The 22,873-nt window shown below is 36.0% G+C and overlaps 3 protein-coding genes and 1 long non-coding RNA gene across 9 annotated transcripts; 2 read left to right on the forward strand and 2 right to left on the reverse strand.

The window, feature by feature from the left end:
* The first annotated feature begins 23 nt into the window (after positions 1–23).
* On the forward strand, positions 24–2,232 carry LOC111449672. Of its 2 annotated transcripts, XR_002711695.1 has the most exons (5): positions 24–274; positions 358–505; positions 674–745; positions 1,845–1,916; positions 2,012–2,232. It is a non-coding gene; the product is annotated as an uncharacterized LOC111449672 (long non-coding RNA). The 2 variants fall into 2 exon arrangements; XR_002711694.1 differs by lacking the exons at positions 1,845–1,916; positions 2,012–2,232 and having other exon boundaries at positions 674–788.
* Positions 2,233–3,142: 910 nt separating this feature from the next.
* LOC111449668 (remorin 4.1-like) lies at positions 3,143–6,515 on the forward strand. Of its 5 annotated transcripts, none has more exons than XM_023089667.1 (7): positions 3,143–3,283; positions 3,360–3,432; positions 4,571–4,846; positions 5,426–5,692; positions 5,726–5,882; positions 5,953–6,034; positions 6,118–6,515. In XM_023089667.1, the coding sequence occupies exons 1-7, from the start codon at positions 3,257–3,259 to the stop codon at positions 6,313–6,315; spliced, it is 1,080 nt and encodes a 359-aa protein (XP_022945435.1). In that variant the 5' UTR covers positions 3,143–3,256; the 3' UTR covers positions 6,316–6,515. The 5 variants fall into 5 exon arrangements, with proteins under 5 accessions (XP_022945435.1, XP_022945436.1, XP_022945437.1 ...); XM_023089668.1 differs by having other exon boundaries at positions 5,426–5,650; positions 5,684–5,882; XM_023089669.1 differs by having other exon boundaries at positions 5,426–5,608; positions 5,684–5,882.
* Positions 6,516–7,003: 488 nt separating this feature from the next.
* Positions 7,004–7,661, reverse strand: LOC111449671 (nodulin-related protein 1-like). Its single transcript, XM_023089674.1, has one exon. The coding sequence runs from the start codon at positions 7,616–7,618 to the stop codon at positions 7,193–7,195; it is 426 nt and encodes a 141-aa protein (XP_022945442.1). The 5' UTR covers positions 7,619–7,661; the 3' UTR covers positions 7,004–7,192.
* A 2,645-nt stretch (positions 7,662–10,306) lies between these two features.
* On the reverse strand, positions 10,307–16,148 carry LOC111449280. The gene is made up of 4 exons (XM_023089118.1): positions 15,765–16,148; positions 13,662–13,897; positions 12,798–13,575; positions 10,307–12,711 (listed from the first exon to the last, which is right to left on the reverse strand). The coding sequence occupies exons 2-4, from the start codon at positions 13,893–13,895 to the stop codon at positions 10,589–10,591; spliced, it is 3,135 nt and encodes a 1,044-aa protein (XP_022944886.1). The 5' UTR covers positions 13,896–13,897; positions 15,765–16,148; the 3' UTR covers positions 10,307–10,588.
* Between the last annotated feature and the right edge of the window lie 6,725 nt (positions 16,149–22,873).

Genomic DNA, 22,873 nt, shown 5'->3' on the forward strand with positions numbered 1-22,873 from the left:
AAAAAAAAAAAAAAAAAAAAAAAAAAAAAAAAAAAAAAAACTGGAGTCTCTGTTTGAGGCGCGCAAGTTTTCATAATCGTTTCTCCACGCAGATCTATCAAACCAGCATCGATTTCATCTCTGCATTTTCAAATTCCTTTAACTTCTCGGAGTTAAGGAACTCACAAATCTGAAATAACGGCGCGGCGACTTTCACTGCCCGCGTTTTCTGTATTCCTGATCTTGTTCTCTCTGCTCAACGATTCTGTTCTCTGTAAAACACTTAAACGAGATGGTATTGATGACATTATTACCTTTTCTTGTGATTTTTTTTTTTTCTATGGGTTTCAAGGGACTGAATATTTTGTGTTTTTGCAGTTAAAGCATTGAATGAGATCAAGGCTTCTCTTGGCTGGAGAGTGGTGTATTCATGGGTTGGAGATGATCCGTGTGGCGATGGTGATCTTCCTGCTTGGTCCGGTGTCACTTGTTCTACTCAAGGAGATTACAGAGAGGTTACTAAATTGTATGATTGGCTCTTAGTTTGTTGAATTGATCATAATTATTAGCAACTCGCCCTGTTGTTCGTTGATTGGTTTATCATTTATTGTTCTATTCTCGTTAAACTCATTGTTGTAAATTTGGTACTGTCCGTATGATGCGTTAAACTGGGTTAATTTGTTGCCTACTGTAGGGAAGTTTATGAGGTTTCTATTGTCGGACCGTTTCCCACTGCTGTTACTAATCTCTTGGATCTTACTAGGCTGTAAGTATTTCCTTCCCAAAATGTATTTGATAATTTTGTTTCTTCGTGCAATACTATGTGTAAATTGTCATAAGTTTTTTATTTAATTTAGTCATTAACTCTCGTCCATTTATAACGATTGATTAAATAAGACGTTTGATGATCCAAATAATTGTCCCTATATAATGGGCTTATCTAGGAGGTTGATGATATCGGAATTTAATATCGGGATTTGGGACAGTTTTGTGTGTCACATTGTATTTCTTGAGTGACATTGGTGAGAGTTTTTGTAGTGTGATAGTGAGGTATTCACTTGTAACACTTTGTTTATTAGTGATGGGTTGCTACCCGTAGATGTAGGGGAACTTCTTCTCTCCGAACCACATAAATATCTTGGTATCTCTTTATGTAATTCTGTTCATTGGTGTTGTGAGTACATTTGTTCCGCTTTCGGCGCACAACAAGAAGTTTCTATATCCTTATAAGGAGTGTTTCGTTTCCCTATCCAACCAATGTAGGATCTCACAATCTACCCCCTTAAGAGTCCAGGGTCCTCGCTGGCACACCGCCCAAAACTTGGCTTTGGTACCATTTGTAACAACCCAAGACCACCGCTAGCAAATATTGTCCTCTTTGGACTTTCCCTTCTAGGGCTTTCTCTCAAGGTTTTAAAACGTGTCTGCTAGGGTAAGGTTTCCACACCCTTATAAGAAATGTTGCATTCTCCTTCCCAACTAATGTGAGATCTCACACTCCCACCCAACGCCCAAGTCTCCTCTCTAAAAAATGGAGAAAACTGCTGTTCAAAGTTGCCAGTGTTTTTCTTCCTGCTTAAACACTACGAACGTCATTTCATGCTTTGTAGAGGCAAATATGTTTTGTATGACATTCCTTAGCTAAAACACAATACACCTAACATTATATTTTTCAAGCCTGTTTGTAACGTGGTTCCATGTCTTTTCACATTTCATGCTATCTTGACCAACACCTGCACTTTCTGCCTTCCTCTTACTCTACATAGGAAAAATCATCAGTCTTATGCTCTGCATTATCCTTTGCAACTGGCAAGCTCCTTTGCTTGTCAAGATATTCATAAAATAGGACTTTTGTTCACACACAGGTTCTTGGACTACAACCAATTTAGTGGGAGAATTCCAGATGATTTTTACAAACATCCATTATTGAAAGAGATGTGAGTTATTTCTTCTTAGTTCTCGTGTCATTATCACTTGATTAAGTAGTAACTGAAGCCTGATCTTTGGTTTATTTCACATATATAATCGATAGGTTCATCGAGGGTAATGCCTTTAGGCAACAAGTGAAGCCAATAAGCATTCACAAAGCTCTTGAAGTTTCAGACGCAGAATTCCTCGTTTAAACCTCCACATCCACCATTCTTTATTCAATTTCAAGCTTCTTTTTTCATGTTTAACCCAAAGCTTCTTTTCTTTTAAGTGGGAGCTTTAGCTTTACAGTTCATACACAGTTTTGTTGGTTAGGAATCACGACTCTCCACAATAGTATGATATTGTCTACTTTGAACATAAGTTCTCATGGCTTTATCTTGAGCTTCCCCAAAAGGTCTCATACCAATGGAGATAGTATTCCTCACTTATAAACCCATGATCTTCCACTAAATTGACCAACGGGGGACTCTCATTCTCAATAATCCTCAACAATCCTTCCCTCGAACAAAGCACACTATAAGCCTCCCCTGAGGCTTATGAAGCTCTCGAATAGCCTCCCCTTAATCGAGGCTCGACTCCTTTCTCTGGAGCCCTCGAACAAAGTACACCCTTTGTTCGACACTTTAGTCACTTTTTGACTACACCTTCGAGGCCCACAATTCTTTGTTCGACATTTGAGGATTTTATCGACATGGCTAAGTTTAGAACATGGCTCTGATACCATGTTAGAAATCATGACTCTCCACAATGGTATGATATTGTCCACTTTGAACATAAGTTCTCGTGACTTTACTTTGAGATTCCCCAAAAGGTCTCATACCAATAGAGATAGTATTCCTCACTTATAAACCCATGATCTTCCTCTAAATTGACCAATATGGGACTCACTCCCAATAATCCTTAGACATCAACTCATTATTTTAGTCCAGAATTTTGAATACATGAGCAGCAGCCAGCCAGCAAGCCTTTGAACTTTTTTTCATGGCTTGTCGGCTTTGTGCCAGGAACCAGAAGATTTATTAAAAAGTAGAAATTCCTGACTTTTGAAGAAAGATATCAGCAGCAAAATGGTTTAGAAAGAATACTTTCCTTCAAGCTTCCAAACCCATGAGTTTCATGCAAAGCATATTTTTAACTTCCACTTCTCTTTTATTCCCTAAATAAATTATGTGAAAAAAGTTTTAGACTTTTTTCTTTTCTTTTCTTTTTATAAATAGAATAATAGTGTAATGTTTCTTCAAATAAATCCCTATCCCACCCCCCTCCTCTACGCCATCATCACTGTGAGCTTTCAATATCCCCGCTGAGAAGAAATCTCATTACAGAGCTTTCTTTTCCAACCCCTATGGATCAATGGGTGACAACAGATGAGGTATTTAATGCTTTTATAGTTCTAACAAATTTATTTTATGGAACATATAACATACAAATCTTCTGCACCTCCACAGGACATCGATGGACAACAACGAGGCAGTAGAACACAAACATACTTGTTTCCCCTGAAATCCCAATCTTCCAGAGGTAAACCGACAGACTTTATCATCCTTCTATTTTAGTTTTATACTTTCAGATGTTCATTTAAATTTCGAAGGTTGCAAGCTCGTTTCGTTCTTGTTTTGTACCTTCGTACGTTAGCATTTAAGGTTTGAGGGTTACAATCTCGTTCCATTCTTGTTCGGGGTTACAATCTTGTTTCATTCTTGTGAGATCTCATATCGGTTGGAGAGGGAAACAAAAGATTTTGTGTGAAAACCTCTTCCTATTAGACCGTTTTGAAGTGTTTGGGAGACGCCGATAAGGTGGGTTTGGGCTGTTACAAATGGTGTCAAGGATGATGGTCCAAGATCTCACATCAGTTGGAGAGGGAAACGAAAGATTTTGAGTGAAAACCTCTTCCTATTAGACCGTTTTGAAGTGTGTGGGAGACGCCCATAAGGTGGGTTTGGGCTGTTACAAATGGTGTCGAGGATGATGGTCCGAGATCTCACATCGGTTGGAGAGGGAAACGAAAGATTTTGAGTGAAAACCTCTTCCTATTAGACCGTTTTGAAGTGTTTGGGAGACGCCCATAAGGTGGGGTTGGGCTGTTACAAATGGTGTCGAGGATGATGGTCCGAGATCTCACATCGGTTGGAGAAGGAAACGAAAGATTTTGAGTGAAAACCTCTTCCTATTAGACCGTTTTGAAGTGTTTGGGAGATGCCCATAAGGTGGGTTTGGGCTGTTACAAATGGTGTCGAGGATGATGGTTTGAGATCTCACATCGGTTGGAGAGAGAAACGAAAGATTTTGAGTGAAAACCTCTTCCTATTAGACCGTTTTGAAGTGTTTGGGAAACGCCCATAAAGTGGGTTTGGACTGTTACAAATGGTGTCAGGGACGATGGTCTGAGATCTCACATCGGTTAGATAGAAAAACGAAACATTTCTGATAAGGATATATAGCTAGAGAGAAAATGAAACATTTCTTAAATAAGGATATAAAGCGAGAGAAGGAAACAAATGTAAAGGTAACACAAATGTAGCGTTCATGTGATTAATAATAAAGTTATAATCTCAGAAAATTTTAGCGTGTTAAAAGTTTAAATCCAAAAATGTTGAAAAATAGAACACAGAAGCGACGTCGTTTTCAAGAAATGTTTATTGTTTATTTTATGCAGAGAAAACAACGGCGGGCTGGTTGGGAAGGCAATTTTTGCAGCAAATGAGTCGAGGGAATGAATTTTCCGACGACGAAATAGAGCGTGTAACCGCCGTAGCCGCCGCCGCCTATGCAATTCATTCCATTCAGAATTCAGAAATCGCGAGACGCAGAAAGAATGCCGATTATCCTGAAACGTCGTCGTTCCCAAAGTTTACACACCTCAAGGAAGACAATCGCCCCCCCACTCCTCGTCCGGCGCCGGAACCTGCTAAGCTTTCCCGGCGGTTAATAGGTAACAATTTTTTTTACCTGCAGATGTTGATAGGTTACTTTTTCTTTACATTTCTCCAGATAATTCACCCGCCGAAGATAAGTTAATTATTTCCTAACTATAATTAATATTGAAACTTATTTTGAAACCAATTTTAAATTTATGAAAAAACATGATAATATAATTGAAAAATATTAAAAAATAAAAAAAATTAGGAAGGTTAAAAAAAATTACAGAAAAACCCAACTCAATAATTTTAAAATTTCTAGATTATATTAAATTGTTAATTTTAAAAAAATATAATTATATATTTTTTTATTAAGTTTAATTTTTTATTATTTATTCTTTAATAATTATTTATATCTTAAGATAATTTTTAAAATATATATTAAAAATTTGAAATTAGGTTGTAAATCTTAATTAAAAATTTAAAAATAAATAAAATCGTGTTTTATTTTTATTCAAATAAAAAAAATTAATAAACAATTGAACCAAAATAATTATGGTTGGATTCATTATTAAATAAAAATGATTATTTTTTTATGAAAATCGTATGCTCTGATTTTAAAGCCAAATTTGGATTTGAATGGTTTGTGTTAGATAAAGATCATCTGCAAGATCCTGAACAAAGCCAACGAAGGAATGTGTCAGTGACCCACGAACAACCAAAACGGAAACCAACGGAAAACACAACCGATCCCGGTAGCCGTCCATACTTCAAAGAGACAGCTTTTTCCGGCAACAAACCAGACACCTCCGGCAGCCGAAGAACAGACCCAGAGAAACCATCAAACATCTCCGGCAGCCGAAGAACAGAAACAGAGAAACCAGCAGGCATCTCCGGCAGCCGAAGAACAGAACCAGAGAAACCATCAAACATCTCCGGCAGCCGAAGAACAGAACCAGAGAAACCAGCGGTAGTCCCAAGACCTCCAACTCCATTTAATCGGCCGACCGACCCACAAAAGCCACTCCCAACCCAAACCAGACCTTATGATTCAAGAGAAACAAAAGCAGATCAGTGGGAAAAGGCTGAGATGGCTAAAATCAACGAGAGGTAAACTCGAAACTTTTGGATTAATGAAATAAACTTACTGTTTTTTAAACATTTGGAGGAAACGTTTCAGATTCCATAAAGTGATCGAGACAGTATCTTACTGGGAAAGAAAGAAGAGGGACAAAGCCAGGAGGAAATACGATGAATCACAGGTTCATAATCAGTTCATCTCTGTGTTTAAAGTGCGTTTCATTTACAGAGTAACTAATTGTTTAATAATGTTCAAACGTTGAAGGCTGCGGGCGTGAAGAGGTCGAAGAGGGAAAAGGGAATAAAGAAATTCGAGGAAGACATGGATTTTATAAAGCAAATTGCAGAAGAAGCAAGAGCCAAAGCCGATCAAAAGCGAAGAAATGATATTCTTAAAGCTAATCAAAAAGCAGATATTATCAGACAAACAGGGGACCTCCCTGTTTCTTGTTCCTGCTGCTGAACACTAACGAATTACATTATCAAACTTCGTAATCACTTTGTTGACCATCAAACTGTAATGATTTGACTTCTTTTTTTCTTCTTTTTGTGTGCACATTACTGAATGATTGCTCTGTGAACAAAAATAACCAGTAATTCGTGTTGCTTTCAAATGGGTTCTCTGTTTTACTCTGTTTTCATCGTTTAATTTGTTGGTTCTCTGTATTACTCTGTTCATAGTGATGAAATTCCTCTGTTTTTAGCTTCACAAGCTATTTGAATTTCCTAAAAACTCTAAAATCCAATGATTTGCGTAAAAGAAAAGAGGGTTAGAGACTAAGAAACCCGATCTGTTGCTAAAGACGAGGAAGAGCCGACAAGTAGACAAGAGAGTAGTGATAGTGACGGCCTGTGAAATAAAGTCTACTAAGGACTCTATGACCATCTCCAACCTTCCGAAATTAAAGGGTATGTTTTGTTTCTTAACACTTTTTCATTGTTACGCCAACCGAGAGGGATACCGAGTATCACGGTCCTACTTTTTTAATTGTTCAACGTTGTGATCTTTCTTGGTCGCATCATGGTACTCGTTTAGCTCCTCGTGTGGTCGGATGGGTGCCACGTGAGAGTCGCAGTTCTATTGTCGCAACGCGAGGGTCACAACCTACTCACTACTCTCGAAAGAATCGCTCAATTTCGATTTTGTTGAGAACAAGATAAGAACCACAAATCTAACATATAAATTGTGGGTTAAACACAGAACATAACTGGTAGCCTACAGAGCACACATTTATGATAGGTTTTAGCAGTAAATGCAAACCCTTATTTACAGAATTACACAAAAACAGAGCAACAAGAACAACCACATAAAAGGAGAAGGACCCAATTGCAAAAGAGGGTCATTTCTTCAAGAAACCTTCAGCCACCTTCATGTAATCCCCAAACCCAGATCCTCCGCCGTCCTTCTCGCCGGACTCCTCCTTCTTCGGCGGCTCAGCCGGTTTTGGCTCGGCAGCAGGAACAGGAGTGGCAGAATGAGACTTCTCATACTTATTGAGATACTCCTCAGCCTGGTTAACATACTTACCAACTCCCTTGGTTTCATCCAATTTGCCGTAATCCGAAGCCGCTCCAAGCAGGTCAGCGCCTGCTCCGGCAGCTTTGCCCTTGTCCACCTCGCCGCCGCCGCCGCCGAAAGAGGACTTGGCAGCGTCGGCGACCAACCTGGCGCTGGACAAGAGCTCGGAAGCTGATGGCTTGTGGTTGTCTGGATTTTGGTCGTGTGGCTTGTCGGCAGAGCCGCTGAGTTTAGACAAGAAATCCATAATTGTTAAAATAGACACGAAATTGAAAACGGTTGGGTTCTTTCACCAAATTATATAGTGGCAAAATGGATATGGATATGGGTAAAAAATTAAAAACAAATAAATAAATAAATATTTGAATAAAAATGAGTGGCTTCAAATTGAGGAGAGTTGCAGATATTAATTCAATGAAATTGTGGAACAGGGGAAAGCCTTTAAAGATCTTCGGAGTGGGTTACGTGGGTGTTGTCCTTTTCATATTTAATATCATAAATACTCCAAACGACCATGTCGGCAAGCCCATATTTTACTGGGCCTGAATTGGGCTTGGCCCATTTTATAAATGGGCTTTTAAGTTGTAAATTTTGACCCATTTAATGTTTCATTTTCACTTCAGTTTCAGCTTGGGCCTGACTTGGGCTTGGGCCATTTTCGAGATGTCTTTTCAGTTATACCCTAAAAAAGTGGTTACATTGGAGCGAGGGTATTCCGGACAACTATGAAATGGAAGGGGGCATTTATGAAAATGGAAAAATGAAAGGTGACAACCTGACCAATTTGGACTATCTAATCTAAATCATAAAGGTTAAATTGGATTGGATTTTTTTCAACTTCGGTTGAATTTTTGAAAAATTAAAAATTTTTGTTGGGCCCCCGAGTTGACATTTTTTGGTTAAGTCAACCTAACCAACTTGAACATAAGGTTAAAAACTACCCGAGTTCGGTCTGACATTTTTTGGTCAAGTCAACCCAACGAACTTGAACATAAGGTTACAAACTAACCCAACCCAATACTATTTTGAAGGTTATTAGGAGGCTTCTTAACTTAAGTTTGTGATGAGTTGTGACTTGTGAATATTTGATAGTTCAATTTTTTAAAAAAAATTCCAAAATAGAGAGTTTGGTTGAATTGGGTTGTGAGCGGTACTAAAATTGCCCAGGTCACCGACTCAACTAACTTGAATTTCGGGTTGGTAAAAGAAAATTCAACCCGACACATGTACACCGCTAATGGAATTGGGCATTTAGGAAAATGGAGAAATGTGGAGATGATGAGGACATGATGTGGACATTTTTGAGTGTTGAGAGAATGAGGACATAGTTGCAAAAAGTAATTTAAAAGGAGGAAGAAAGGGAGGGAGTGAAATGCAAAAAAGAAAAGAAGAGAGAATAGATGGTAATCCCAGAGGAGTGAACCAGAGAACGCAAACAGCATTTTGGAATTAAAAATGGTGTTTGTGTTCTCAGGTCACCCCTTTGGGAGCACTCTGTTGAGATCTTTTTTAATTTCTGCTTGCTTTTCCACTTTTAATTTCTCATTTCTACTCACTTTAATTTAACTTTTTTTAATTATTTTTATCTAATTGCCTTCTACAGCTCTAGCTTTCGCCTGCAATGGCGGACTCCGAACAACTTTCCGGCGCCAAATTCCCCTGGCTCTCCTCTCAACCGCCAGCGCCGGCCATCTACTCCCCTCTGTGAGTGCCGCTGAACTTCTTCTCACTTATCTCTTCGCTTGGAGCACTCAACGGCGGGAAGATGCTCGCTGGTGATACCAGTAGACCCATTTCTACCGTGTAAGATCCAGAATAGGGAAGTTCAATGTGCCTTAATTTAGTGCAACTTATCGTTAGCGTGAGTTAGTCCATATATTCGTAATCAATTAATATTTAAATAATGTATTAGTTATAGAATATATCTTAAATATTCGTAACCCGTTCATATTTTTCTTCCGTTTATGATTTGATTAATAATACATTTTATTATATTTTTAAGATTTAGTTAATTTATATTTTTCTTATTAATTTCGTGTTTAGTAATAATATTTTTAGATTTATTCTCACTTTTTTTAAGAAGCTAAGGAGAGATATTGTATCCCAATATTTTTATTTATTTATTATTGTAATGGAAGAAAATTTTAGTACATTTGTAAATTTAAAAAATGTATTATGGGATTTGCAGATATTGAAAAAAAAAACTTAATTTTTTTAAATCCTTTCATTTTATTTAGACGTTTTCATTAAGTTAATTAGAGCTATCAATTCAAATTAAAAAGGTTGAGTTGAATTTTTTATTTTTTTTTATTTATCAAAATAAGCATAACTCAACAATAATTAACACTTATCATCTATAAAATGTAAGAAATTCAAATCATCAATCCAAATTGTACTTTAAATAAATAAATATATATATATATTATTTATTGTAATAAAATAATGAAAATAAATATAAACATCAAATATGGTAGAAAATAATATTAAAAGAATAAATGGAAAAGGAGGGAACACGTGACAGAAGTGTGAGAAGGGGCGGACCACAACAGGATGCATGAGAATGAGGAAAAGAAAGAATGTAATTGGACGACAACAGCTTGGGTGGGACCCACTCTCATTTATATTAGAAAACTTGTCTGTACCACCAAATCCAACATCTTCTTCCTCTTATGTTTCTTTTGCTTTCACCCACGCGCCACCCCCGCGCGTGTTCGCACTTTCCCTAATTAACCAAATTAATAATAATATAAGTTTATTAGATCCCTTTTGTTCATCAAATGTTAATATAATTTGAGCAATAAAAGTAAATTTAGAAGCCATTTTCACTATCATAGTATAGCTCGTTTCTTTTAGAAATAAAATAATCTATAATCTTTTCAACAGCTCAGCACTCATCAAAAGTCGAGCAGTTCACTGGAAATAGACGCACATTAAAACCGAAAGCAAAGTGCGAATTAGCTCCGAAAACTGGTGGCGTATATCCAGCAGGAACAAATCATCATAAAAGCATTATTTATGAATAATACAGTATTGGCAAACACCCAAAGGCAGATGAGAACCCAAATCTTCTGCTATCAAATGTACAAAGAGCGGTGTGAGGGAGGAGGAGGGGGCCTACGACGTACAAATAAACTTCCCAGCTTTCCTCTATAACATCGTGCTCGTGCCCGTGCTCGTGCTCGTGCTCAGTTAATAAATCAAAGCCTCCTAACGTTGATTAAGTTAAAGGAACGGGTGGAGGATTACCGGCTGGGCATCTCTGTCGACGGGGTCGTCTAGTTGTCTTGCCCCAACCAGTCAGGCTTCCATCCTCCAGACCCATTTCAATGTTACTTAGTTGCTGTATCAGCTGATTACATGCTGAATGCACAGGGGGCGGGGGACTGATCACTGATCGTCGTCTTCCCCTACCGCAACCATTTCTAGTAGAGTTCCTCCTCGTAACTCCGCAATGCCAAGAGTGGCCTGTTGCTCGCATTAGGCCACCAAATGTTTGAAGATCTTCTGTAACCTCATGTCTTGATAGAGAGGAAAGGCCTGGAAGGATGTCCTTCTGGAAGTCCCTCCGCTGCCTTCCTCTCCTCGTCTGGCCCTTTCGGGGTCGATTTTGTAACAAATTGGTTCCAGGAGCTTCGATTTCCATACTTTCCGGAAGCAGGGGCTTCGGCATGTAGTCTTCTTCACCGACCTCTGCTAGCCTCAATGTCATGTATTCAAAGTAATCAATCCCTCTCAGAGAGGTTTCCTCATTATTCTTGTCATCTTTGGCTCTCAATACAGTATCAGACGTGACCTGTACATCGTCCCCCCGTGTGGAAACTATCTCGGCAAACCAATTTAGGAGATCGCTCGAAGAATCTTCCAACACGTTGCTAACATTATCGTCCAAATGACAGGAAGGCCCACAAGAAGAGATGGCAACTATTGCATCTGCTGCTACAGCCATAAGATCGTCCTGAATATCAACAGCCTTGTGCTGAGGAGATTGTGATTGCTGTCCATCTGCATCGATATCGTCTTCAGTCTCAGGCATTGCCGGGGCTTCTAAATCTATATCTATCACAACCTTTTTCTTGGCACTCGAAGAAGCCAGAGGTAGGGGTGTCATAGATGCTTCTTCATCGTCGACACACGAGTTCAAATCAATATTAACTCTAACAGTAGAAATTTTCGCGTCATTTCCATTTCTAACGGTCAGAGATCCAGTAGTAACGTTATCTGACTCGAAAACTGAAGGATCAGAAGGCAAATTGATATCAAATACTCGAGTTTTCTGGTTATCTTCCACGTCATTCTCGGATGGATTAGGAAAAGGTACCGACGGGGATGTAAGAGAAAACGACTCATTCTTAGAAACGTGTGGCCCTTCAAAAATGGGAAACCCAAGAAGCTTTTTGTTACTCTGGCATTCACCATGTTCCAACCTTCTGGGCTCAATGTTACTACAACGTGAATTCGACTCGATGTTCGGATAACATATAACTTTACTGCCATTTTCAGTTCCATTTCTGTCTGAAAACTGATTCTTTGGAGAGAGCACAAAACTAAGCTCTCCAGTCATAGAGAATCTTCTTGAATCGATCGTTTCATTCTTACGAGCAGGTACAGCTCTCGACCATGGTAATACATTATGATCGTCCTCATTCTTTTGTTCTGCCTCTCTGGTTCTGTAATTCAGTTGTTGACCTGCCTCATTAGATAAGGTTTTTGAGAGCACTACATTCAAGTTAATGTCTCTAGGAGAATTCGTGCCCACACAACCCGAGCCATTGTAATAGTTGGTCACATGGTCATGCCTTATGGTACCTTTGGAACCAGAGGTAGGCCTGAGGTAAAATCCATTCCGGTAAGGAGTTTCACAACCAGACCCCGGGTTTGATCTTGACCCACTACTCAAATTCCATCTATCTCCAAAAATTCCATTATTCTGAGATGATGATGAAGTAAAACTCTTGTGAACGCCAGCAGACGATTTCAAGGATGGCTGTGTATGAAATAATGTCGACTTTTGGGAGCTGTTGCCATTCGGCTTTTCCCAAGACGAACCAGACTGAGCCCAAGACTTGCCCATGTCAGAAGGAGCGATCGGATATGTACAAGACGTCTGAGAAGCTAGACGATAACCGGGATCTCCAGCATTCGACATTTCATAACCTCTTTTGGAAAATTGCAAATCATTAACTGGCCAGTCCAACTCCTGATGAAGCTTGCTTTTATCATTGAGATAGAAGACTGGAAGTTCATGAAACTTGTTGAGTGGAACTTGCATTGGATTAGAAGATATATGGAACTTTTCCATCTGACCATGATTAAAAGGTTTCTCACTCTCTTTACTACGACCTGAAATAAAATATGATATCAAATTTTCAGATTTCATGGCATGAAAGTTCTAAGAATGTTCGTGCAATATAAAGAAGAAATAGTACCTGCTTTAAAGATGTTAGGGAATGCCTCCCTTCTATTTCCGTTCTCAATATACGAATTCCTATTCGTTGCATGTCCACCTTCATTACTAGAGCACGGAAAGATTTCTTGCTTCGTATAGGACGGAACGGGGCCTTGAGTCTCCCCATTGCTGGAGTCACGAGCACTAGGAAGATCGAAAAAATTGGACCCATTTGCCTCTTCAACCTGAATGGGCTCGTTTAAGTCAGCTAAACCACATTTGTTCCACAAACTCGAGTCAGATCTCAAAGTAGCACTTTGGCCGCCACTCTTTTCACCAGGATTCACACAACTCTGAGTCTCACATTTCTTGTTACCATTTGAATGGCAACCCAGCATGGGGTGCACTTTTTCATCATGAAATACCTCCCCTTCTTCGCTATCAGCGTACTCGTCTGCTGGAAGTTGAAGATCGAATGTTTTCCTCCTAAATTTTGAAGGTCTGGATTCTAGTACCTCGCAGTCTTTTGAACTAGTTCCGTTTTGGGATGGTAAGAGACCGCTTCTATTGTTTTCTTTCAAAGAACTTAAAGATGATTTTACATCTTCAATGCAAGGTGCAGATGGTCTACCACTGGAAGAATTTGCAAGAGGAAAGCTTGGGAGATGCCATTTCCTCGTTCCCTCAGGCGTACTTTGAGATGCTAGAGGACTAGAGGAGAACGATATGTCAATTGGCATGTGGTGTCTGTGTTCCGATCTTTTAATATCATTCATTAACTCTCTTTGTTTTATATATAACCGATGCAGTTCACGAACCTGCCCGATGACAAAAGATGGAAAACTCAAAAAACAATGTGAGCATAACAACAGAAGTTCAAAGAAACAATCGGAACGAATGTTACCTGGCTCCTGAATAGGGCTTCATGCTCAAGCATTGTCCTCTTCACAGCATCTCTATCACAGCCTAGATATGCATCTGAGGTAGCTCTTGGCAAAATTCCGTTATAATATTGGCCGCTCTGACACGCTTTTTCACTATAATATAATGGCCAGCTACAACCATGAGAATCTTCATTCAGATCCCTCATTGAATGATAACCTGGCAAATAACTTTCATACTGCACTTTTGTTCCCATTCCTGAGTCAATGAAGATTCATTGATTGTTATGTATTCATAATGAACAGGGTCTATTAGAAACATAACTATTAGCAAATCTAAAGAAGCAGACCTTCACATGGACGTATTAGATAATAAATGGGTATTCATAAGAGCGCATCTCGATTCTACCGTGATATAAAAAATAATCTCTAAGCTAAAAGCATAAGTCAAGCCAGAAACAAGGACATCGATCTTCAACTTCGGAAGTATGGTCATTGACTTGGGCATCCATATGGTTGGGGACAAATTGAGACACGAGATAACGTTGTTATCGGTAGGGTAACAAAACGAGCAATTGGATGGTTTTTCTTAGAAAAGGTAAAAAACTGAAGTCCTGAGGGCTCTCATTATTTTGTTCTCCCTATAGCAGTTGCTTCTTCTATTCTCCAAGGTGCTGGTAATCCTTTAGTCCAGATAATGCCTCTCCAAATCGAATGCGTCCTCCGAGCTTACCTTGGAGGATATTCCTTGTAGACAAAATCTCACCATCCTCCCATTTTCAACATCGAGATTATACTCTCAAGGCTCAACGTTAAAGAGAGCACATGGACCACGAGAATATGTATACTAGTTTTGGATCTGAACTAATGCCAGAATGATCACTCGTGGTCTTGTATCATATAGGAAGACCCAAAAGATGATTTAGATATGGGGATTTGTCGACTCGAGAGGTGAGAATAATGTCCTAAAGGAAGAGTTACTCGGGGGGTCAGGTAACTTGTAGGTATTTCGAACAGAAGATTTTGAGTGAAACACATAGAAAAACTATAATCGGGTTTCTTGTTAGACCAATCAGTTCTTACAGAGATATCATTATAGAATCAAACAGCCGTCCTCTTACTACCATACCCAAGCAATTTGCTTTGGCACAAAAATAAAATGAATTGCTCCAATATCCAAGAACATTGGAACAAACTCTTCAGCAATCGACATAAAACTGCTACTAGTATATGATACAAGACGTTCGATTCGTCAGTTTGATAACCACTAAGCACACACAGATGCCACTCTAAAGCAACACTACAATGGGAGCGGATAATGCGCTTTCTACACAAATGAATAGGGATCTTTTGCAGAAAATGTGCTCTCAAGAAAATCAGTGTCAAGTAAGAGGTAGTGGTTAGTATGCTCCAGACGAGTTTTCGCAATATACGCACGAACCTTCTTCACACAGCAATAAACCAACTACTTCAAGCACCAGAATACTGTTCACAAGCTAGGGACTTAATGGCAACCGTCTTCAACTCGAAGAAGCTACTTATTACTCAGTAACAACTCATGGAGTAATTCAACTGAGTAGTTCAGATCAGTTGCTAAGAAAGTGTACACCAGCAGCTAAAGCATTACAGCATTGAGCATCAAAAAATTACAGCCATCTCAAGTGGCTAGTTACTCAGAAGCAGTCAATTAGTCCCTTATCTTAACTTCAAAGCAGGAAGAAATGGATCGCTGAAAATCCATGAAAATGCTTCAAACCACAGAACAAAAAGCAGAAAACGACCAAAACCACTCAAAAAATTACAGCCATGATGCAGTTAAATCCTCCTAAACTCAACAAAACACGATCAAAACGAAACAAATCGATTCTCCCCACAGCCACATATGAACATCATCTCCAAATCTCAACAAACAAATCCCCAAATGTAGGAGCCACAATCCAGGGCAATTAGCAGCAAAACACAAGCAGTGGAATCCTCAAATTTATAATTGGGAAACAGTTCCGCAAGTAAAACATGATTAAGAAAACCACAGAACAGGAAATTAAGAAAACCTACGAAAAAGGAATCATCGGAATCGAAAAGAAGCCGATAAATGAAATTAAAAGATGAATAGATGGGAAAATTACCTTAAACCCACATCGTCCGATTCGAGAGCTCAAGAACCCTTCAGAGATTCAGCCATTAACGCAAGACCTTAAGAGAAAGCGAAAATTGAGAGCGCGAGAGTCTGAGCATCAAAGAAGGAAAAAGAAAGGCAATAAGAAATTGATGTAAAACAGCAGTGAGAGAGAGAGAGGTTAGATCGTCATCGGGGTGGAGAAAGAGGAGGAGATTTTCGATCTGCTGGGCCACTCTCTCTCTCTCTCTCTTCTCTCTCTCTAAACGTAAAGAACTGAGAGAATTTTGAGGGAGGGAGAGAGAAATGGATTGAAGAGAAGAAGCTCGTTGATTTTAATTTTTTGGAGAAGAGAAAAGAGAGAGATCCCAGATAAGAAATCTTCACACAAACGAACAACCTTCTAAGAACAGTGACCTGAAATTTGTCAACATCCGGTCTCTTTTTATTCTCTGCTTTTTCTTCACTTCCTCTCTCTCCCATCCATATTTTACTTTTTTGGAATTTCTATAAAAAAAAAAAATAAAAATTAAAAAATTAAAAATTAAAAATTAAAATTACTCTTTTCTCTCTCTATATATTGAAGTAAACAAAAAGAAATGGGCATTTTCTAGATTCTCTCCACCTTCCTTGCTTTTGGTGCATATATTAATTTAATATTTTATCCTAAATTTCTAACTATTTTTTATTCACTTAAATATGTAAACATATCCATTCTTTTTTTTTTCATGAAGAAAATAAAAATATTTTTATTTGTGCAGTGGTTGAATCCTACTCAGAATTAATAATTTTTTTTTTAATTTTAATGACATTTTTAAATGCCACTCTCGTCGTTAATTATTATTATATTTTGTATAATAAAAATGTTTCGATCGATTGCGGAAATTCAATTGTGATTCACTGTAAAGTTGTTGTTGGATGATGAAAATTGTTGTGGTTTATAATCAAATAATACTCTCACCCTAGCATAGCGGCCTCTTGTGGAAGCCTAAAGCAAAGCCATGAGAGCTTTTGCTGGACAATATCATACCATTGCGGAGAGTTGTGTTCATTTAACATAGTATCAGAGTCATGCCTTTAACTTAGTCGTGTTCATTTAACATGGTATCAGAGTCATGCCTTAAACTTAGTCATGCTAATAGATGGGTATATCCTCAAATGTCGAACAAAGGATTCGATGAGTCCTCCTTGAATTTAAAAGACAAGTATACTTCGGATAAATTAAAAAAAAATAATAATTGGATTATATATTTATGTGAAATTTAGTAAGTTTAGATAATTAATTATTAAATTTAATATTAGAAAATTTAGATAATTAGGGGTTAAAAAATTGAGAGGAAAAGGAAAAATTAATATTAGAAAATGAACTGAAATTGATTAGGTAATTTACAGCGTTTAATTGGCTAATGCAACAGACAAGGGTGGGGTCCAGTTGATACTGTGAGAAGGATGAGGTTTATTTGAGTTATGTTATAAAATGCCCATCGGATTACACATAATTACGAAAATGGCACTGACTGAATTCTCCTCTATTTTGTTTTGAGCAGCTGGAAGTTTTTTAAGGAAATAATATTACATAATTGATAAATTTGGAAGATAAACTGACACGTCATTCAAGATACGACTTTAACAGCCCACGTGGCACGTTCCCATGGGTATGGTAGGTGGAATGTTTAATCCTTCTGTTTCTATTTCGTAGTATTTTTATTTTTTCCCGTTTTTTTTTTAATTAAATGAAAAAATATTTTGTACCGAAAAAAAAAAAACGCCATTTTATTTTGGAATTTAATATTTATTTTTCCGTTCACTCATTTTATTATATTTATTCATAGTTTAAAAAATTAAAAAATTTAAACAATAGGATGAATTTAACTCAATTTATAATTTAAATAAAATTAAAAATTTATCGATGAAATTAGTTCATAATTTTTTCTAAAATTACATTAGAATATTCATTAATTTTAAAAAGCATGTTTTTTTCATTATGATACCATTATATTATTTTTATTTAATTTTATAAATAAATTAAAAATTTTGAGTGGTAAATTTTAATTAAAATAAATAAATAAATATTTTACTAACTAAAATTTAATTAAATATTTGAAAATTTTACCATTTAAGCCCACCATTGAGAAATAAAACATTTATTTCCGAGTAGAAAAAATTTTATTTTTTATGTTATGATATTTGGGGGAAGCAAAAGTAATTATCTCGAGCAATAAATAGTAGTTGACATGGGCATGGTTCTTATTGTATTTTAACCAATTTTTTGTGTTAAAAATTTGAAACTTCACTCTAAAATATATATAATTAAGAAAAAATCACATACTCCGAAATCGTAAAAACAATATTTTTATAATAAAATTCATTTTTTTAATCAAAATTATATATTTTATGTCAATTAAGTTATGTTTATACTCTCGATTATTAAATAATCGTTACGGGATGGTAGCGATGTGGAATTGAATGAATAAAATAGCAATGCATCTTAGCGTGGGGCCATTTGTTCATATGAACTGTGAAGTCCAAATCCATGGCCCCAAAAACTCCCATCTTTCTCTCCTTCTAATGGTAATGAGGTGGGACGTGGAGCATCACACATCAATCTGGGGATGTCCGAAAAGTGGAAATATCAATTCTTAATGCCGCCTCAATATTAATATTATTATTAATAAAAGTTTTCCAATATTTATTTTGTTTTCGGGTTTCTCCTCAAAGCTTTAAAATGTCGTCTACCAGGGACATCCACACCCTTATAAATGATGGTTTGTTCTCCTCCCCAACCAATGTAGGACATCACAATCCACCCTCTTCGAGACCCAACGTCTTCACTGTCATTCTTTCTTTTCTCCAATCGATGTGAGACCACCCCCAAATCCACTCCCTTTGAGGTCTAGCGTTCTTACTGGCACACCGCATCGTTGTAACAACTCAAATCCACCGCTAGCAGATATTGTCTTCTTTGAGTTTTCCCTTTCGGGCTTCCCCTCAAGACTTTAAAACGCGTCTGCTAGGGGAAAGTTTCCACACTCTAATAAATGGTGGTTTGTTCTCTCCCCAACTAACGTGGGACGTCCCACTAGATTTGTATTTACTTTTAAATTATTTGGTTAAAGTAGTGTAGTTTTAAAAAAAATAGAGACAATAAAATACGTTAATATAATAAAAATACAATGAGATTGGATTAAAATATAGTTTAGTGACACCGTGACTTAATATGAATAATAATTTAAATAAATGGGTTCAAAGGATATTTAAAATTTTATTTATTTTGCATAAAATAAAGAAAAAATAATAAATAAATAAATAAATAAGAGAGAGAGGGAGTGGTCCCATTGGAAAGATTATTATCAATTTCATGGAAAATGAGTGAGTCTTTCCAACGCAACTAATAAGGAGGAATATTTGGCAAAAACTGGGAGTGGGCCCACCACTCACCCCACCTTTTTTTGTGTATTTTAAAATTTAAATTAATAACAAAATAATAATAATGATAATTTAAGTATGAAACGATTTTAATTAATTAAATTAAATGTACTTTTCAAGTTTCAACTTAATTAAGTAATTTCCTAGTATACCCTTCGAAGGAGGGGAAAAGCGGACTTTATTAATGGGTAAAGTCATACTTTCCCATGTACCAGAAGAGAGAGACATACTTTAAATAATAATAATAATAATAAAATGAGATACATTTAATTTAATATTTATTTGTTTATTGTGCGCCGAGGATTGAAACTGTGTATAAATAATAATTAGTAAGGTGACCAAATGGGGAACTTAGCTCAATGTGAAGTTTGATTTGTGAATTTTAAGGTTTCTATGTTAATTTAGGCCCGATTTAATAACAATTAAAAAGTTAATTTTAAGCTATGGTAACAATCCAGACTGTAATTTTTGAATAATACAATTAGCCGTCACGTAATTATTAAAGAATCAATAATAAAATAATAATATAAATAAATAAATAAAAATAGCTATATCCCTGTGCATAGATAGACTGGCAACCGAGTTAAGTGGAGCCTCGGTCAGTTCCCCCACAACTCTGGTCGGCCTTTCTTTGTCCCTTAAAACTCAATTCAGTCCTTTTCTAAATTTCTCCTTTATGCTGTTGGGTCTGGTCGATATATTATTTGGATAATATATTATAATAATTAATTATGAAATATATCTTATATATTCTTAATCAATTAATATTATTTATTTTAAAATTTAATTAGTAGTATATTTTATTTTATTTTCAATATTTAATCAGTGTAATTAGTAGCTTGTATGTTATTTAAGCGTTATGAATATCAATGAGAATACACACATTCGATCCAAATTTTATTTCTCATTCTTAACGATATAAAATATTTTTTAAAAATTATCCCAATAAAATAAAAATTTTAAATAGAGGCGTTTATATGATTTTATAACTTAAACGACCCAATCCAATCTATATTTTTTTCGGTTCGTGGGTTAACATTTTTTTGGTCGAGTAAAACCAATAGACCCAAAAATAGTGTTACAATCCATATCTACTTTAATTTTTTTAAAATATATTTGAACGTTTGTAACTGATGTTAGTGATGTGTGTGACTTGTAAACATTAGATATTTGAACTTTATAAGACTTTAGTTTAATGTAATATGTATACGATGATACTTTTAAAATAATAACCGGACCATTCAATTAGAAGGTTGAGTTGTGAAGAGAAGATGAAAGGGGAAGGGTGTTTTAGTAATTTGGAAAGGTTAGGAATGCGATGGAAAATTAGGGTATTATTCGAATCGAATCCGTACACATGCTTCACGCCGTCCAAATTCCAAAAAGGGCATTGCGGCGAAAATTGCAAACAAGCCAGCAATCAAAACCTCTTCGCTCTCAAATCCCCATGTCGATTTCCGTCCACGAATCTAGGCCACCTACAAATTCTCTCCCCGTTCTGCCCCTCATTTACAAACAACCTAATTACCAAACCACCCCCATATTTTATATGTTCTTACACAAATACCCCTCCGATGTCGACGGTGGTCCCCACGCTCGAATCTGAAATTAATAATATTTTGCATTTTTTTAATATTATATATATTTTTGGATTCGGCCTTTCGAGTCTGCTCTTCGTCGCCATCCGTCTCTTTCCCGTTTATCCATCCCCCTTCCCCACAGACAATTTTTAAGCCCTTTTCAGTAACTCATCTCCACTCCCTTTCCCACCCTCCGATCTGCCTCTCTCTATCTTCCATTCAACGGCTGAGATTAAATATTCTTCTTTCCGTTTTGATTTTATTTTCGTTCAATTAAAATTACAAATTTAGTTTTAATTTTTTTAAATATAAAAATCTTTGGGTCTTCATACTTCTAATTTTATATTAAAATAATTTTAAATTTTAAAAATCCCAAAATTCTTATTAATTCTTATTATGTATGTAATGGGTTCTATGACATATTTCAAATAAGAATATGTATTCGTTCACGTTTTAAATACATATATTTAAAATTTAATTTGATTCTAATATTTTTTAATTTTCTTTTTATCTTATTTTCACGATCATTAATTAAACAGGTCTATGAAAGGAAAATGTGTTTTTTTTTTTTCTTTTTTAAAGATTATGGTGGCAAATGTAATCGCTATTGCGGGTCCCAATTCACATGTCATATGCACTAGAGCCAACTCATGACGTGGCCCAGCAATCAGATTTGTCATTTTCACTCGTGTTAAATTCTTATTACCATAAATTAAAAAAAAAAAAAGCTTAATTATACTAATAAAAGAAAAAAAAAAAACAAATGAGTTAATTTTGATTGGGTATTTAGGATTTTATTCCCAGGGTTGCATGGACGGCTCCCGTATAGAGTACATTACATTACACGGTAGCCCTAATACAAAATTCTTTTTATTTATTTATTTTTAAAAAATAAATGTTCTGTGTGGTCCCACCGTTTGGTAAAGTATAAAAATCCTAGGGTTGACCGCTAATCATGAAAGCGTCGTTTGTTTCCGGTGGGCCCCACTTAATTGCTCCCTTCCACATATGCGGGGGTTGTCCAGTCAATATGGCCGAGGTTAAGCTGACAGCTGGGAGAGTCAACATGGGCCTTTCCTAGCCCAATTTCAAAATCTTATTATTGGGCTTTATGTTCGGCTCATAACTACTTGGAAAATAAGAAGAAAGGGCTAAAGCGGAATAAGAGAAGAAGAGTGGGGATATTTTGGTCAGAATAGCTGTACAACATCGTACGGTGGTGATTGAGCAGTTAGACGTCTTATCTGATCGATCTCAGCGACCAGATCCAATGCGTTGTCGTTTTTAGGGTCTGTTACATTCACAGCCTTAAAAACTGTGCTGTGGTACTGCCATTTATGGACCCAGTTCGGTTCATTTCTTGTTTTTTTTATGACAATAATGAATTTGGTGGAAAAATTTATAAATACAGATATACATTATTATTATTATTTTTTTAAGTTTTAAAAACAAAAGTACCTGAGCTGTTTTATTAGTTTTATTTAACTGAAATTTTTATTTTAATCTTTTTAACATTATTAAAAAAACATTTTTCTTTATTAAAATAAATTCATTTAATTGTCTTTGTCTTATTTAAAAAAACAATACATTTCACTTATACGAGCTCTTATTAAATTATTAGGTTGAAGGGTAAATTTGAATAATCTTCATATTAAATTTAACATAATTCAATAATAAAAATATGTTATATTTTAAAAAGATTTACTATATACAATATTTTAAATTAGATTATTTAAGCATAAAATTAATGTTCATAAATCGACACATATAAGTAATTTTTCTTTTCAAATGTATTGATTATTTCAGTATATTATTGTCATAATTAATATTCTCTTACCTTATTTTTCATCAATAATTTTTTTAACATTTTGATTACGCACCGACGCATAATTAGATAGAATTATTTTTAAAAAAATTAAATTAATACCCACAGTAAGCTTTCAAATTAAATTAATATCTTAAAAGAATAAATATTAAAAAATCCATTAAACACAAAATAAAAAATTTATTTTAAACGTGTAATTAAATATATTAAAAAATGATTTTTGGAGCAATGCAACAAATTGGCAAAAATAAAATTAAAGAAAAAATGGAAACATCAGAAGGCGGCTGT

Source organism: Cucurbita moschata, unplaced genomic scaffold, assembly GCF_002738365.1.
Source record: "Cucurbita moschata cultivar Rifu unplaced genomic scaffold, Cmos_1.0 Cmo_Scf00011, whole genome shotgun sequence".
In the NCBI taxonomy this organism is placed as follows: Eukaryota; Viridiplantae; Streptophyta; class Magnoliopsida; order Cucurbitales; family Cucurbitaceae; genus Cucurbita; species Cucurbita moschata.